The sequence below is a fragment of the Coregonus lavaretus genome (assembly GCF_964263955.1).
Source record: "Coregonus lavaretus genome assembly, chromosome: 4".
In the NCBI taxonomy this organism is placed as follows: Eukaryota; Metazoa; Chordata; class Actinopteri; order Salmoniformes; family Salmonidae; genus Coregonus; species Coregonus lavaretus.
The window spans coordinates 61,019,227-61,035,046 of NC_139991.1; the positions used below are offsets into that span (position 1 = coordinate 61,019,227).

A 15,820-nucleotide genomic window follows, 5' to 3' on the forward strand; every position below is an offset into this window, starting at 1 on the left:
CTACTTCCTATGGGACTGAAACTCTTTATCAGCCTGCCTGGGGTTTAGGATGAAACCAAAATGAGAGGGAGCATTCTGCTGTGAGACAGTTGAGCTCTCAGTATCATGTCTTTCACTGTATCAGCTCTCCAACAACGCTTCCTTTCAAGTTCAGGTTTTTTATAACTCATCTTTACTTAACAGGTATGATATATGATGTTACAGGGGTTCTTGCCTCACTTACCATACCTTACTCAACAGCAGTGTGTGTAAGTAAATTCAATATCTGGTCCAATGGAGTGTTTGAGATATACAACACCTCCCTCTAGTGATTAAAAGGCACAACAGCAGACAGTCACATACTGCCAGATTGACCAACCTGTTGCATCAGTGTGAAGTCTGCACTCTGCACCCATTATGCCAAGACATTACAGACCATAACAGAAGTTAAGAGCAGACGTCATAGTCAATTTGGTTTATTATGTAAAATAAATAACAAAGAAACAGAGTAATAATCAAATGAAAATGGTCTATTAAACTACAAAATGTGGGTGTTTGGAACCTGTTTGTATTTGCTGTTTAAACCACCATCCAGAAGTACTATTGAAAACTGAAGTTTATCTGGAATGTTTCAGAGAGATGACCTGTAATATAATCTCTACAGTTTTCTGTAGGGTATGAATAAACAGCACAGCAAGCGCATATATTCTGTTTTTTGGGAATACCATTTGCATTCGAAAGAACTGTACTAACACTAAAAGAACATACACTATATACGGTTGTAGTTGGATCAGACTTATTCTAAAAACACACAACATGTTTCAACAAAGACAAGAACCACAGTAGTGCTACTGGGCCAGATGATGAGTCCAAATAATCTACAGTGGCTTCCTTACCTCCTCTCCTTCACCTGGCCAGATATTTTAAGGTCAGTTTAGATGAAGGAAAGGAGACAAGGTAACCTCTCCAGCAGTTCCTCAGTGACCTGGGGGACCCATCCATCCCACAGTGAATCTAGCCTCAGCCTCCTAGCCAAGCCCCCAGAGCAGCAGCCCACCAATCAGGAGTCTCCAGTCATTATGGAAACAAACTCCTCCTGGTTGACTGGGAGAAAGAGAGAGAAAACTTTGTTTTGAACGCTGAACGTCACTTTAACATTTTAAATGGATGGTTATTCGGCTGAATGTGTGTGAGTGAGTATGCCGTGTTTGCTCCCTGTGTGTGTGTGTGTGCGCGCTCACTCTCTCCGTCTCCGTCTGTATCGAACTCATCTATCATGCTGCGTAGCTCCTCATCTGTGATATTCTCTCCAAGCTCTCTGGCCACACGTCTCAGGTTCCTCATGCTGATCCTCCCTGAGTCGTCATCATCAAACAGCTTAAAGGCCTTCAGGATCTCCTCCTTAGGGTTCCGCTCCAGCATACGGTCTGTCACTGAGACAAATAACATGGATAAACACACACAGGGTTAAATGCAGTGAATTGAGTTGACATGATACCTTACAGTACATGTCAGAGAGGCATGTCTGCTCTACATATCATATTTTGTCCAATCAGAGATCATTCGGGGTCCCTACCTCTTCCACATGAGTAAAGTAGACAGGGAAGAGGTACATTGGGGGGAGGGGCAGGGGTGTTTATGAGGGGGAATACAGGAGGAGTAGGAAGTGTGCAACATTAATAAAGGCACACACCAACAAAAGTGTGTGTACACTAATATTAGGCATGGAACTATTCAAATGTTGTGTAATTATACAACATGAAATTCAACACAGCAGGAACTTACCAACTTCATTAAAGTCATCAAAAGTTATTTTGCCATTGCCCTCTCTGTCGTAATCTTTTAGTATCTTCAGCACATCCACTTTCTTCACCTCAAAACCCAGAGCTCTCATTGCCACCTGTGGGTGAGAGAGAGAGTTAAGTATGATACTTTTACTGTCATATTAGACAGCAAAAGGGGGACAACAGAATACTAGTAATTTTATAAGGTAACTTGTAGGTAGAAGTTTACCTTGAGTTCATGGTAGTCTATCTCTTTGTCTTTGTCTGTGTCGAACAGCTCAAACGCCTCTTTGATTTCAAGCTTTTGCTCCTCAGTCAGCTCTCTCCTCTTCTTCCGCTTGGTTTTATCCACTGCCAGCTCAGTCCTGAACATCAGTGTCAGGTGTTGTGTCAAAATAAAGAAATAGCATAGATATACACACTTCATTGAGACTACAGACACATATTACACTGACGGTTGCTAAGGTTTACAGACACAGGTGGTTACTAGCTAACAATAGCTAGCTAATTATCAAACATATCTAACGTTATCTAGCTAGCTAGATGCTAACTCGCAACCATTGCCAACAAGGAAGCTAGCTGGCTGGTGCTAGTTTGTTTCACAGTTCTTGCTAGATGGTAATCCAATCGTTTCAATACTTTGCTCGAATAATAAACGAAATACCTTAAAGACAGACTCATCATTCAAGTTGTGGCTATGTAGACCTAAAATGACAAGAGAATCCGACATAAACGTGCACAGCCCGTAACAGGCACAAGGTAGCCTCCAAAATCACAACAAACCACCTTGTAACAAATCCGTTAATCCGCGCCTGTTTCGCTGATTCCCATTCGTTGGTACATCATTGCTCCGCTACAAAGTCACTTTTGATTCGTCAAATGAAATCTCGCGTTGCTGCATATTTTCCTCCCGAAAAGACGTCCCGAAGTGCTTGTTGCACTCTGTCCAGTAGAGGGTGATGTATGTCCACATTGACAAGAGACGCAGTGACCAATTATGGAAAAGCCTCATGCATTAGATCTGTTTCACACTCTTTAGACCCAAGTGAAGCAGGAGGACTGGTAGGCCTACATTGCGATGACGAGACAACAGATGACTCCTCAAGATTATTCATATCCTTGCTATGTGATATCAGTTAAGCAGGATCAATGTACACACTTGATCTTCATTAGCAAAAGACTGCATATTGATGATAGCTACTTGAGAACTTAAGATTTTTTTTTTTTTAAATAGACTTTAAGTGCTCCCTGTCTTCCCAGTGGCCTACTTGGTGTGTGAACCGCTGACTGCTCATAATTTGCAGATAGTTGTTGACACATCAACCAGGATCAAGGGCCAGGGCAATTTGTGACTTGTTTTGGTAATTAGTGGCTGTATTGGAGGGGGAGTGGTTTCACTTCTCCTAGGCAATCAGCAATTAGTGTTAGTTCTTCAGTCTCCCCTGGTTTCTCAGCGACAGCTGTAAACGGCGGTTGTGTCAATGGTGGTTTTGTCGCAAAACTAAGACGTTTCTGCCGAGTTATTAGAGGAAGGCTCACTTGAGTATTTTACCTAGTTATTTACAGATTATCTAATTATGCTCTTTTGTGGCTTTGTCAACTTGTGTGTGTTTTCTATACCTGTTCGCGCCTCTACCTGTAGGCTTCACAGACGCTCCCCACCCCTTGGCTGCAACCCTTCTGATTTAGTGTACCCTGCGCACACAACCCATGTGGAATTCCGGGTCTCTGGCAGCATTTGGAACTGCCGATCTGCGCCGAGTTCATCTCAGCCTAAGCTGCCCTTCAGTCTCTTGACTTTTTGGCCCAGACCGGAGACATGGATCACCCCAGAGAACACTGCTACTCCAGCTGCTCTTTCTTAATCTGACTATGTTTTCTCTCATAGTCCGAGAGCATCTGGTCATTGCGGTGGTGGCACGGGTCTAGTCATTTCTCCTAAGTGGAGATTTTCTATTTTCTCCCTCTCTCACCTGTCCATCTCCTCATTTTAATTCCATGCTGTCAATGTCACATGTCCACTCAAGCTAAACATTATTGTCATCTATCGCCCACCAGGTGCCTTTGAATAGTTCCTCAATAAGCTTGACACCTTGATAAGCAAATTTCCTGACGATGGCTCACCACTCTTCGTACTTGGCGACTTCAACCTTCCGACGTCTGCCTTCGATTAATTTCTTTCCAACTCTCTCTTTCCCCTCCATGCCTCTTTTGATCTCACCCTTTCCCAATCCCCTCCAACTCACAAGGCAGGCAATACCCTTGGCCTCATCTTTACTAGAGGCTGCTCACCTACTAATCTCACTGCAACCCCCCTCCAGGTCTCTGATCACTACTTTGTTTCCTTTTCTGTCTCCCTCTCCTCCAACCCTAGCCACTCAGCCCCTACCCAGATGGTCATGCGCCATCGCAATCTTCGCTCTCTCTCTCCCACTACTCTCTCCTCTTCTCCCTTCTGCTAAATCCTTCTCCCTCCTGTCTCCTGATTCTGCCTCTTCGACCCACTCTCCTCCCTTTCCACATCCTATGACTTGCACTGACCCCTTTCCTCCCGGCCGGCTCGGCCCTCCCCTCCTGCTCCGTGGCTGAGTGACTCATTGCAAGCTTACGGGCAGCTGAGCGAAAATTGAGGAAAACTAAACTCCCGGAGGACCTATCATCCTTTAACTCCCTCCTCTCTACCTTCTCTTCCTCTGTATCCGCTGCTAAAGCCACTTTCTACTACTCAAAATGTCAAGCTTCTGCCTCTAACCCTAGGAAACTCTTTTCCACCTTCTCCTCCCTCCTTAATCCTCCACCCCTCCCCCTCCCTCCTCCCTCTCTGCAGACGACTTTGTCAACTACTTTGAAAAAAGGTTGATGACACTCATTCACTCAGCCTATTGAGTGCACTGGTCTCACTCACACAGAACTACCCTACGCCTTGACCTCTCTCTCCCCTCTCTCTCCAGACGACATCCTGCGACTAGTGAGGTCTGGCCGCCCGACAACCTGCCCGCTCGACCCCATTCCCTCCTCCATTCTCCAGACCATCTCTGGAGACCTTCTCCCATTCTTCACTTCCCTCATCAACTCATCCCTGACCACTGGCTGCGTCCCCTCTGACTTCAAAATGCTCCCCTCCTCAAGAAACCAACACTTGACTCATCTGACGTCAAAAACTATAGACCTGTATCCCTTATTTATTTTCTTTCCAAAACACTTGAGCGTGCTGCCTCTGATCAACTTTCTCAAGTTCGCTCATGTCACCCCGCTCCTCCGCACACTCCACTGGCTTCCAGTCAAAGCTCGCATCCACTACTAGACCATGGTGCTTACTTACGGAACAGCAAGAGGAACTGCCCCTCCCTACCTTCAGGCTATGCTAAAACCCTACAACCTAACCCGAGCACTCCGTTCTGCCACCTCGGGTCTCTTGGCCCTCCCACCCCTACGGGAGGGCAGCTCCCGCTCAGCCCAGTCCAAGCTCTTCTCTGTCCTGGCACCCCAATGGTGGACCTAACTTCCCCCTGAAGCTAGGACAGCAGAGTCCCTGCCCATCTTCCAAAAACATCTGAAAACCTACCTCTTCAAACAGTATCTTAAATAATCTTCCTCCTCACCTCGACCCCTCCCTTAATCAGCACTTGCACTTGACACAAAATAAAAAATTCTAAAAAGGAATATTTTCACCACATTAAAACGAGAGTTCAGTTCACATAACAGGGTTGACCTTAAAATGAGGGACAGGTTTTTTTAACCTTCAAATGAATCACTAATCACATGAAATAAATAATAATCTTCAGAAATGACTATCAAAGCAGCACAATAACTAGGGCTTTTTAATTATGGTGAAAACTTGGAGAAATGTTGGGGTTAAGTGGTTAAAATCTTCCTGGAAGTAGTAGATGGTGCAAGAAAATGTCAACGTCTTTATTCATGTTAAAAATCAGATTTATTGAATTCTCCATGTGGTCTATATTAATGTGGTCCTCTGTAGCTCAGCTGGTAGAGCACGGCGCTTGTAACACCAAGGTAGTGGGTTTGATCCCCAGGATCACCCATACACATAAAATAAAAATGTATGCACGCATGACTGTAAGTCGCTTTGGATAAAAGCGTCTGCTAAATGGCATATTATTATTATTATTATAAAGGGCACTTCATTGAATATAACAGGCGTTTAAAACCCAATATTGGTACACATATTCAACATATAAAATATCAAAGGGACGCAAAAGGCACTCATTTCGTGGAACGACCCTACATTCAAACCACTCACCCAAGAACTCTCTCTTTATCTGAGTTCCAGTCTCTCTGTGATTCCATGTTCTATTATTGACCTTATCAACAACTGTTGCCTTGTCTGCAACAGGCTCTAACTTGGCATTAGATGCAGATCTAGGATCAGCTAACCTTGACAAAAACCTAAACGTTCCATTATAGGAGGAATTGCAAAACTGCTCTTAGATCAGTGTCTAGGGACTACTTTATTCTTCACTATGTTCACTTCCTATTCATTTATCAGGTGAGTAAAGCACACTGTCTGATTGGATGATTTAGAAATGAATTGGGTGTGTGCTTCTGTGGGATTGTTATATAATCTGCTGTGCAATGTGGTATGTTGTTATCTAATAACAGTCTAATTAAATTATCTCTCTCTCTCCTATGCCCTCAGACAAGTACTGACTGTGCCCAGAGTATTTTCTCACTGCCCTGGGTTACCACACACCCACACCCACACACACGCACGCGCACACACACCCTGGGTCATAAGGTAACATGAGGGGCGGGTGGGGGGCATGTGTGCTACAGTGAGAAGCAAATAGCCCAGAGCATGTTCTGCCCTGAGAACATATTCCAGGACTTCCAAATATCTGTGTTAGGACATACAAACAAACAAACAAACACACACACACACACACACACACACACACACACACACACACACACACACACACACACACACACACAAACACGTACTAGGTTGCCTTCTGACTGCGTCTCTCCAGCCAGTCCAAACCGGTTTGTGTTTATCTATGGCACAGTAGCTGCTCCTGTAGAGCATCAGCCAAAACTGTACTCAAGTGACCTCTCATCGTGTGTGTGTATGTGAGCGAGACTGTGTTTTGTGTGTGTGTGTGTGTATGTATTTCCTGACACATACTGTATATTGGTGGGTCTGTTCTGAACACACCACATCTGAAACATTTCAAGTTTCATTAGTCGTATGTACGGGATACACATGGTATACACCATCCAACCAAATGCTTACTTGCAGGTTACTTCTCAACAGCTAACAACAATAAGAAATAATATAAGATAAAGTAAAGGGCTCAGTAGAATATAATATTTTCTTTAGCATAAGTATAATAAAGGAAAGCACAATTGATAGTCCAATATTTACACGTGTTTTGGGGAACGGGGGATTGGGGTGCAAGTGTTTAAATTGTGTAGTATTTAGCAATCATAATAAAAGTCTGGTAGTAGCAGTTGTGATGTGTTTGTAGCATGAATGTATGTGTGTGTGTGTGTGACATGAGAACAGACCCCAGGGGGGAAACAACGCCTTTTTCCTGTTGCAGAGATATCTGACTTCCTGACCCACTACTTCTCAATATTACCACAACTCCTACACTGTAGAACAGGGGTGTCAAACTCATTCCACAGAGGGCAGAGTGTCTGCAGGCTTTTGTTTTTTCCTTTCAATTAAGACCTAGACAACCAGGTGGGGGGAGTTCCTTGCTAATTAGTGACCTTAATCAATCAAGTACAAGGGTGGAGCGAAAACCCGCAGACACTCAGCCCTCCGTGGAATGAGTTTGAAACGTGCTGATGCGAATGAAAAATACTAGTGTTCTCTCTCTCTCTCGCTCTCTCTCTGTATATTTATCTGGGTCAGGGTGGTGACTAAGATATGATGAAGTTCTAGCAAAGAATGGGACAGGCCTTGCTCAAATAGACACGCTAGGGTCTTTCCCTATGTGTGGGGGGTTGGAAACGGTGCACAGGCTCAGGTTTCAAAGATCTTTGTCACTCTATCCTGCGGTGCCCATTACAGTATTAACATAGTCTACTACATTATGAAATGGGCCTGAGACTCAGAGATAGGTGTAGAGGGAGAGAAAGAAATGGCTAGAGAGAGAGATAGAGAGAACAAGAGATGGATAGACAGAGATCAGATTACGTGTAGTGTCAGAGATTAAACTACCGAATCTGTCCACACTACTGTGTCCACTGTCCAGACCACAAAGAGGAACTAAGTTAGTAGTTCACATGAGCCTTAGCCAATATCTGCTCTGTGTGTGTGTGTTTGTGGTAAACTACTATTAGGCTGATTTGAGCGCTTGGAAATGTAAACATTCCTGGAACCCATGACGCATGTCTGTTTTGGGTTGTCTGCCTGTAGAGCTGTGTGTTTGTGTGTGTGTGAGAGAGAGAGAGAGAGAGAGAGAGAGAGAGAGAGAGAGAGAGAGAGAGAGAGAGAGAGAGAGAGAGAGAAAGAGCGTGTTGGAGGAGACAATGCTCCCTTGTCCTGTCTGGGTCTCCGGCATTGGAATGGAAAAAGAGAGCTAGAGAGAGAGAGGGAGGGAGGGAGGGAGGGAGGGAGGAGAGAAAAAGAGGATAGAGGGAGGGAGAGAGAGGAAGAAAGGGAGGGAAATAGAACCCACAAGAGGCAGAAAGAACAGGCAGCTCTCCAAACCCTGCTGTAGTGTACACGGTGATAGCGGAACCAATAACTCCAAACCCTGCTGTAGTGTACACGGTGATAGCGGAACTAATAACTCCAAACCCTGCTGTAGTGTACACGGTGATAGCGGAATCAATAACTCCAAACCCTGCTGTAGTGTACACGGTGATAGCGGAACCAACAACACCAAACCCTGCTGTAGTGTACACGGTGATAGCGGAACCAATAACTCCAAACCCTGCTGTAGTGTACACGGTGATAGCGGAACCAATAACTCCAAACCCTGCTGTAGTGTACACGGTGATAGCGGAACCAATAACTCCAAACCCTGCTGTAGTGTACACGGTGATAGCAGAACCAATAACTCCAAACCCTGCTGTAGTGTACACTGTGATAGCGGAACCAACAACACCAAACCCTGCTGTAGTGTACACGGTGATAGCGGAACCAACAACACCAAACCCTGCTGTAGTGTACACGGTGATAGCGGAACCAACAACACCAAACCCTGCTGTAGTGTACACGGTGATAGCAGAACCAATAACTCCAAACCCTGCTATTGAAAGCGGGGCCAATAACCATGCTATTAATCAACTGAACTAATTCTTACACAGTTCACACGGTTTCTACAAAAAGGCTTCTTTATTTCAAACAAAGGAAGATCGTGATAGCATTCAGATCAGAAATTGGCTATACACAAACACGTACACAAACAGAAAAACGACAAATACAAAAATATATTGCACTTTGTATCAGTTTGGAAGTGAAGATCAACTTTGAACGACAATCTCGGTTGCGTTGATTTTGTTTTCAAAACCACAATTGACCTGTAAACATTTGAAATGTATTTTTGTCTTATTTTCTTTTACATCTGGCTGTTTCTTTACCTCTTATGTAAATACAGAGATTATTTCTGTGTCATATGTCCACATACTACAATCAAACAAGTGCTTGGTAGGGTACTGTATCTATGGAGGGTTTTAGTGAGGAAAGACACCTGAACGACAGAGAGTGTGAGTGAGTGCTTCACAGATACACCAGTGTCTGTCTGAACACACTAGTCATTTCACCATGTACCACATTCCCCAATCAGGAAACCCAAGACACACTAACACCTCTCTAAAAACATCTCCTTTCATTTGTTTCTTAGTTAGTTTGTTCTAAAAGAGTCTGTGTTTGGTGTTGTTTCTAGTTAAGTAGTAATGGTGGTGAGAAGACAACGGACGTGTTCCAGCATATATGACCGTTGAGGAAGAAAAGCTGTGGAAGTTAAATAGAAAAACAGTGAGAGAGGCATGTGCAAAATTCACTCTGAGGCTAGAGGAGATTCCTGACCACTGATTCCAACAGTCCAACAGTGGATTGTCTCTTTTCTTCATCTCCCCTCCTTTCTAGTCTTAGATGTGCCATGTAATGGTCATCCAGTATGTATCAGAAGCTGGGTCTAAGGACTATCTATTCTTTCTGACCAGCAGAGAACCACAATGTTGGTCAGACTGAGGCGTCTCCTGGCCTCTCCACACAGTGTATCACAGCTGACATCCCTGCATCTGTTTATCTATGTACCCGAGGAAACTAAGGATGAGACGCAATGTTGGCTCCAGTGGGGGCTATAGCGTTGTCCATGTTGGATCCATCTGTAGGTGACTGGCTCCAGTAGGGGGCTATAGCAGCGGCCATGTTGGATCCATCTGTAGGTGTAGTTGCTCTGCTCTGAGCAGGTCAGTGTTGTGCTCAGCGAGAGGGGCAGAGGTCGGGTCTCCTGACCTCCTGACCTCCACAGCCCGGCTCTGGGTTAGGGTCAACCTGAGGAACACAGAGAGAGAAGATTAGGCTAGTTAAACCTATAATAGTGTGTGTGTGCGTGCGTGGGGTGTGTGCAAGCGTGGATGTGTGGTGTGTGTGTGTGTGTGTACCTCGGAGTAGAGCGGCGGGGGCTGGTATCTGAACTCTGTGATGTAAGCGCGCAGTGTTCCCTGGTCCTCTTCGTTGACCTCTGACCCCTCACAGCGCTCCAGACAGCCCCACCTCTGCTCCTCTGTCACCAACAGGTCACTGTAGCTGGGGGGAGCTGTGAATACACACACAGCATGGGATTAATTTGGGAGAACACACACACACACACACACACACAATCAGTACACAAACACACAGTACACACACACAGGTGTATGTCATACCCTCAGGTCTCTCTGGCCAGCTGATGGTGCTACAGTAGCTGCTGATGCTGCTGGTTCGATTGGTGAATGTGTGGAGGGGGATGGTCCCGATCACCAATGGCAATGATAGCGACAGATTCAACCCACCAGGGATGTCCACATACACCTGGGAGAGAGAGAGAGGGGTAGATACTGTCTTATTTGAAGCCCAAATGATGATATACCAGAAAGATAACCTTTACAGTACATGACTGTGAAGAACCTGCTAAAGTGGTTAGATTTTGCGAGGCGATTTGACTGACAACACTTATTAACATTCTACCATATTAATACATGTATTACCATTTAAACTATACAACATATTATAATTCCTCACCACCAGTGAGTACTCCACTCTGATGAGTGGACAGTCCAGGATGGACGGGGACACCGGGGGTATGTGGAGCAGTTTTCCATCCCAGCTCTGGCTTTTCCCCTGGGGTATGGTGTCCCCACGCAGGGCTGCCATCTGCTGCTGGAGCTGCCGGGCCTTGCCCTTGGCGAAGTAGGTCTGGGTCTGGCTCAGCGCTGCCTTGGGCACCACCACCCTGGACGAACAGTTCTCCACCTCTGCAAAGATCTGGATGGACTCACCTAGGAGAGGAAAGCTGTGAGATGGGAGGGGGGATGGGGCAGTGTGTGTGTGTGTGTGTGTGTGTGTGTGTGTGTGTGTGTGTGTGTGTGTGTGTGTGTGTGTGTGTGTGTGTGTGTGTGTGTGTTACTCACCTGGTGTGTATCCCTTCCTCTCTATCTTGGCGCTGAGTGAGATGGGTCCCGAGGCACAGAACCAGCAACACAAGGTCTTGTCCTTAGTGCCAGCTTGAGGGGCCTATACACAGAAATGTCACAAAAACTGTGAGCATGTGTGTATGTGAGATGTGTGTGCATGCATGTGTGTTTGTGTATTTGTGTGTGTGTGTGTATCTGTGTGTGTACTCCACAGTCCTCACCAGCAGCAGTGGTGTGTTGATATCGATGTGTTCAAACACAGTGAACTCTTTCTTGACTTTGAAAGGCAGCAGCCATGGTCTGTAGAGCTCTGCTCTAACCCAGTACCTCACACTGCCATGCTTCCCTTCAAACGATGTGGCCAGGGGCCTGAGAGAGGGGGAGTGGGGGAGAGAGGGGGAGAGGTCTATAGGATTAGACTTCCTACAGTTCTATCTTTAGATAAGATTCCATATTAGGGGTTCGGATATTAGCTGTGTGTATGTGTGTGCGTGTGCGTGTGTGTGTGTGTGTGTGTGTGTGTGTGTGTGTGTGTGTGTGTGTGTGTGTGTGTGTGTGTGTGTTACATACATCTGTGGTAGCAGGAAGCTAAAGGCGAATTCGTGTAATCCTGTGTTGAGAACAGTGAGGGCCTCCTCTGGACTGTCCTCATCTGAAACACAGGAAAACAAGATTCCAAATACCATACCTGACACACACTAGTCTACACACACTGTACACACACATAGACACGCACCCACCATTTCATTTCATTGTTTCACGTTGTGCTTTCAAGATGGTGCTTTCAAGTGCCTCATTCCAAGTCAACACCAAGATAATAAACCCAGTAATAAATGCTCTATGACACATTTTATTTTTACTAATGACCCCACAAATTCACACATAATGAATGCTTTATAACACATACAACCCAGTCATGGTATTTCATTTGAATATTACCCATTATGTCAAGTCATAAACGCATCAAATACAACATTTATTGTAATTTCATCCATGAACACTTCAGACAGAGCAGAGCAGAGACATGAAGACACACTCAGACCGAGAAAACATGTATCCCCTTTCACTTCCTTAATCTACATGTTATTGTATTCGTTGATGTGTGAATCTCTGATCATCTATTTTCTGCCACCTCAGCAGTCCTGCATGTTCTCTTTTGCAGCCGAGAACATGGTGTCTGTGTGTGTGTGTGTATGTGTGTGTGTGTGTGTGTGTGTGTGTGTGTGTGTTTGTGTGTGAACAGTATGTTCAACACTCCTGTGTGTACTCTTTGTGGTAAACATCCAGCGGGCTGTTTGTGTGTGTGTGTGTGTGTGTGTGTGTGTGTGTTGTTAAGCCACACCGGCAGCGCGAGGAGAGCAGGAGCAGACCGGTATGAACCAGAATGAGCAGCGGATTTTCGGCCTGATACTCCACTGCATACATACTTAGCCTCCCATTGGAGGAAAGCTAACCTGGTCCCGCCCCTCCACCAAGCCCCTTTATGAATGACCATGTGTTCTGTAATATGGGAGAATCGAGAGAAAGAGAGAGAAACAGAGCCATGGACAGAGCGATGGGGAGGGTAGGAGAGAGAGAAAGAGAAAGGGAGGTAGATAGATAGAATGATTTAGGGAGCGATACTCAGAGACAGAGAGGGAGGGAGAGAGAGTTTTCACCAAAAATCCTCATACCATGCAGAAGTAAGGACAGCCATGTTATTCTCACAGACAGACAGACAGACAGACAGACAGAGCTAGACTGTAATATTTGAGAGAAATAAAGAGGGACTCGAGAGTAGGTACATTCATGCATCTTTATTAAAAACCAACAACATATTTTATTTGACAAATTCCTCAGAGTCAATCAATCAATCAACTTACAAATACAATCAGGGTTATTACAGTGCAACAAAACAAGGAAAACATCAAATACTTACAGATCATAAACTAATTAACACTATACTTGAGCAACAATGGAGATCAAATCAGTGTAGGCGGCAGGCAGCTCTGGTCCTGGAGAGCTACAGGGCGTGCCGGCTTTTGTTCCAGCCCAGCACTAACACACCTGGGTCAACTACTTATGGTCCACTATTTAGAACATTGTTGGTTCAATCTGGTGAGTTAGTGCTGGGCTGGAAATAAAAAGCCTGCACACCATGTAGCTTTCCTGAGCTAAACAGATGATCAGCACATACATGACATAATTTACTAGCCAGCTAAATAATGAACCCTACCCTACTGATTAACACTGTTTTCATAAAGGCTATTCTGAACTAAAGGGCACCGGTAGGTTACGTTGCCAGTCGCTGAGAAGGCAACCAGTCTTCTGCTGAAGGTCTTGGTGATGTCACATTGTGATGGATAAAAATTCTCGAGAAAATATGACTTGAGCTCTCACATTACCCTGGCAACAAGAGCCTGATTCGCCCATGCAAAGGTGCATTTACTGTCATAGGACATATGAGCTAGGACTTGTTTGTATTGCTGTGTTATGTCAAGAGTGTATTTTTTATTGTAGTATATACTAACTATGGGATAGTTTTTCTTTCAAATGGAAAAATAAAAAGTGTATCTCTTGGTGTTGTTACTCCCTGTAAAGATGCTAAATAAATACTAAATCATAGGCGAAAGAAGTATGCCCCCAACGCGCCCCCCTTCCCTCAGCCAGTTTGTGAACAGGTTTGAACCGCTTCTAACAAAGGGTGTAAACTTCAGGATGTCATCTGCGAAGCAATGTTCCTGATAAGATTATACAACAAAAGCAATAATAAACCTCGAAAATATTCGAACTTTAACAGCTTTCGGTTAGATTAGCCCTCGCTCGTGTGAAATTTGGACAAATTTAGAGGTTTCTTCACTCGCCACATAAAACGCAGAGAAGGATTTACAAACTTAAATTCGAATAAAACACAATTACTGTATAATCTGTAATATGTGTCATAATAAGACATCAATTGAGCAAATATTTATGACGGATCTGGCCTATTAAACAGCCTAAATTGGATGCGGAAAACCTATCCATTACACCATGACTATCCTTTGTTGCATCAGGACCACTATCCCACCTGACTAAGAGCTGTTATTTGTTCCCATGTGTGATGTGTGTGTTACGCAGTTTATGTAAAATTTAACCCATCATCATTCATGTAACCTACAAATGGCGTAGGCTATAATTACCAGCAATGACAGAACTCCATAACATGGCTGGAATCAGATCATTCGGACCAACCGGAACTAGGCCTTTCCATATACCCTCTTTCAATTTTGCCAGCACATCTCTGTGAGAATGAGTGCGTAATTATGATGTGGTTGTCCCTTACCTCTCTCCTCTCCTATTAACGTGTCGCTATGGTTTAAGTATTCCACCTCCTCGGTGTAATTCTGAGTGTAGGCAGTGTTGGCCCCGGCGTTCCGGGACTCGGTCCACCGGACCTTTGCAACTCCTCTGGCAGTTATGTTCAGCGTTTTGACGCGAACCTCGCCGGTGACTTCGATTATCACCCTCCCGGATACCGAATCCCCTCCGGAGTAAACGGGGACGTTGTTGTCGTTCAGATAGTCGAAGCAGACCGCTAAAGTTTTCACCTTTCCCAGCACCATGGTGTTAGAAAAATAGCGTCTATGAAAATTGATAAATCATTAGGAATCTTCCACACACACACCGCCCACGGCCCCTCGCTTTTTGCTCAGCATAGAGGATGCGCACTGCGGGCTGGGTCAGTGGTCCTCTCGCTGACGGTTCATATGGGTGTCAGAGGTTCAGGGTTACAGCAGCGGCTAAAAGCTGTCATCCTCCCAGTGCGTTCAATACTATGGTCTCCTCCTCCGCTTTCTAGTATGAACAGCTGCTTCGTGTCTCAGCGCTCTTAAAGGAGCCTCTGATCCATAACAACCTTATTGGGCATGTGCGCGCAATTAAACATTCGTTCATCCTTCCGCATGTTGCTGAGTTGAGTTCATATAAATCTCGGCTACAGATCTCGGATCAGCTTCCCAAATCCCAAATCCCAAATTCAAACCCGAAAAACAAAACTGACCTTAGATCAGTGTTGGGGCAATTTCATCCTTTTTGTAGTGGATAGGCCTACAGTTTCCACAAATGTTGCTATTTCACTAACTTGTCCCATTATTACAGAGTTGATATATTATGGACCTTCAACCCTTCATTTGATGTGTTCCTACCCTTAAGGCCACTGTTCCACATTAACTTTTGACATTGGTCCAAAAAATGGTTTTGATGGAAGTCCTGCTGGCTATATGAACCTTCCTACAGAAAATGACGACACTATGGTCCCTTACTGCCATCTACTTGTGAAAAGAAGAACACGCTGTTTAGAGCATTTCATGACAGTCAAATTATACTGAACAAACATATAAACGCAACATTACATTTTGTAGACGCTCTTAATCAGAGCGACTTACAGTTAGTGAGTGCATACATTATTTTATTTTTCATACTGGCCCCCCGTGGGAATCGAA

At 44.7% G+C, this 15,820-nt stretch overlaps 2 protein-coding genes across 2 annotated transcripts; both read right to left on the minus strand.

Annotated features, from left to right (window-relative positions):
• Positions 1–439: 439 nt before the first annotated feature.
• Positions 440–2,571, minus strand: cetn3 (centrin 3). The gene is made up of 5 exons (XM_084160564.1): positions 2,428–2,571; positions 1,993–2,128; positions 1,765–1,879; positions 1,221–1,412; positions 440–1,083 (listed from the first exon to the last, which is right to left on the minus strand). The coding sequence occupies exons 1-5, from the start codon at positions 2,445–2,447 to the stop codon at positions 1,040–1,042; spliced, it is 507 nt and encodes a 168-aa protein (XP_084016690.1). The 5' UTR covers positions 2,448–2,571; the 3' UTR covers positions 440–1,039.
• Positions 2,572–9,051: 6,480 nt separating this feature from the next.
• LOC311127987 (arrestin domain-containing protein 3-like) lies at positions 9,052–15,180 on the minus strand. The gene is made up of 8 exons (XM_084159907.1): positions 14,662–15,180; positions 11,931–12,012; positions 11,582–11,729; positions 11,358–11,460; positions 10,969–11,225; positions 10,614–10,758; positions 10,350–10,504; positions 9,052–10,239 (listed from the first exon to the last, which is right to left on the minus strand). Exons 1-8 carry the CDS (start codon positions 14,939–14,941, stop codon positions 10,168–10,170), a joined length of 1,242 nt encoding a protein of 413 aa, XP_084016033.1. The 5' UTR covers positions 14,942–15,180; the 3' UTR covers positions 9,052–10,167.
• Positions 15,181–15,820: the final 640 nt, after the last annotated feature.

Bases quoted from the DNA above. Each gene is read 5' to 3' on its own strand.
- cetn3 (XM_084160564.1), bottom strand. From the start codon at position 2,447: ATGATGAGTCTGTCTTTAAG. The intron at 1,413-1,764 runs GTAAGTTCCTGC...TATTTGTCTCAG, and splicing joins TGATGACTTTAATGAAGTTG to TGACAGACCGTATGCTGGAG. The intron at 1,084-1,220 runs GTGAGCGCGCAC...TCTTTCTCCCAG, and splicing joins TACAGACGGAGACGGAGAGA to TCAACCAGGAGGAGTTTGTT.
- LOC311127987 (XM_084159907.1), bottom strand. From the start codon at position 14,941: ATGGTGCTGGGAAAGGTGAAAACTTTAGCGGTCTGCTTCGACTATCTG. The intron at 12,013-14,661 runs GTAAGGGACAAC...CCTGTGTTTCAG, and splicing joins GTTAATAGGAGAGGAGAGAG to ATGAGGACAGTCCAGAGGAG. The intron at 10,240-10,349 runs GTACACACACAC...TGTGTTCCTCAG, and splicing joins CCCCGCCGCTCTACTCCGAG to GTTGACCCTAACCCAGAGCC.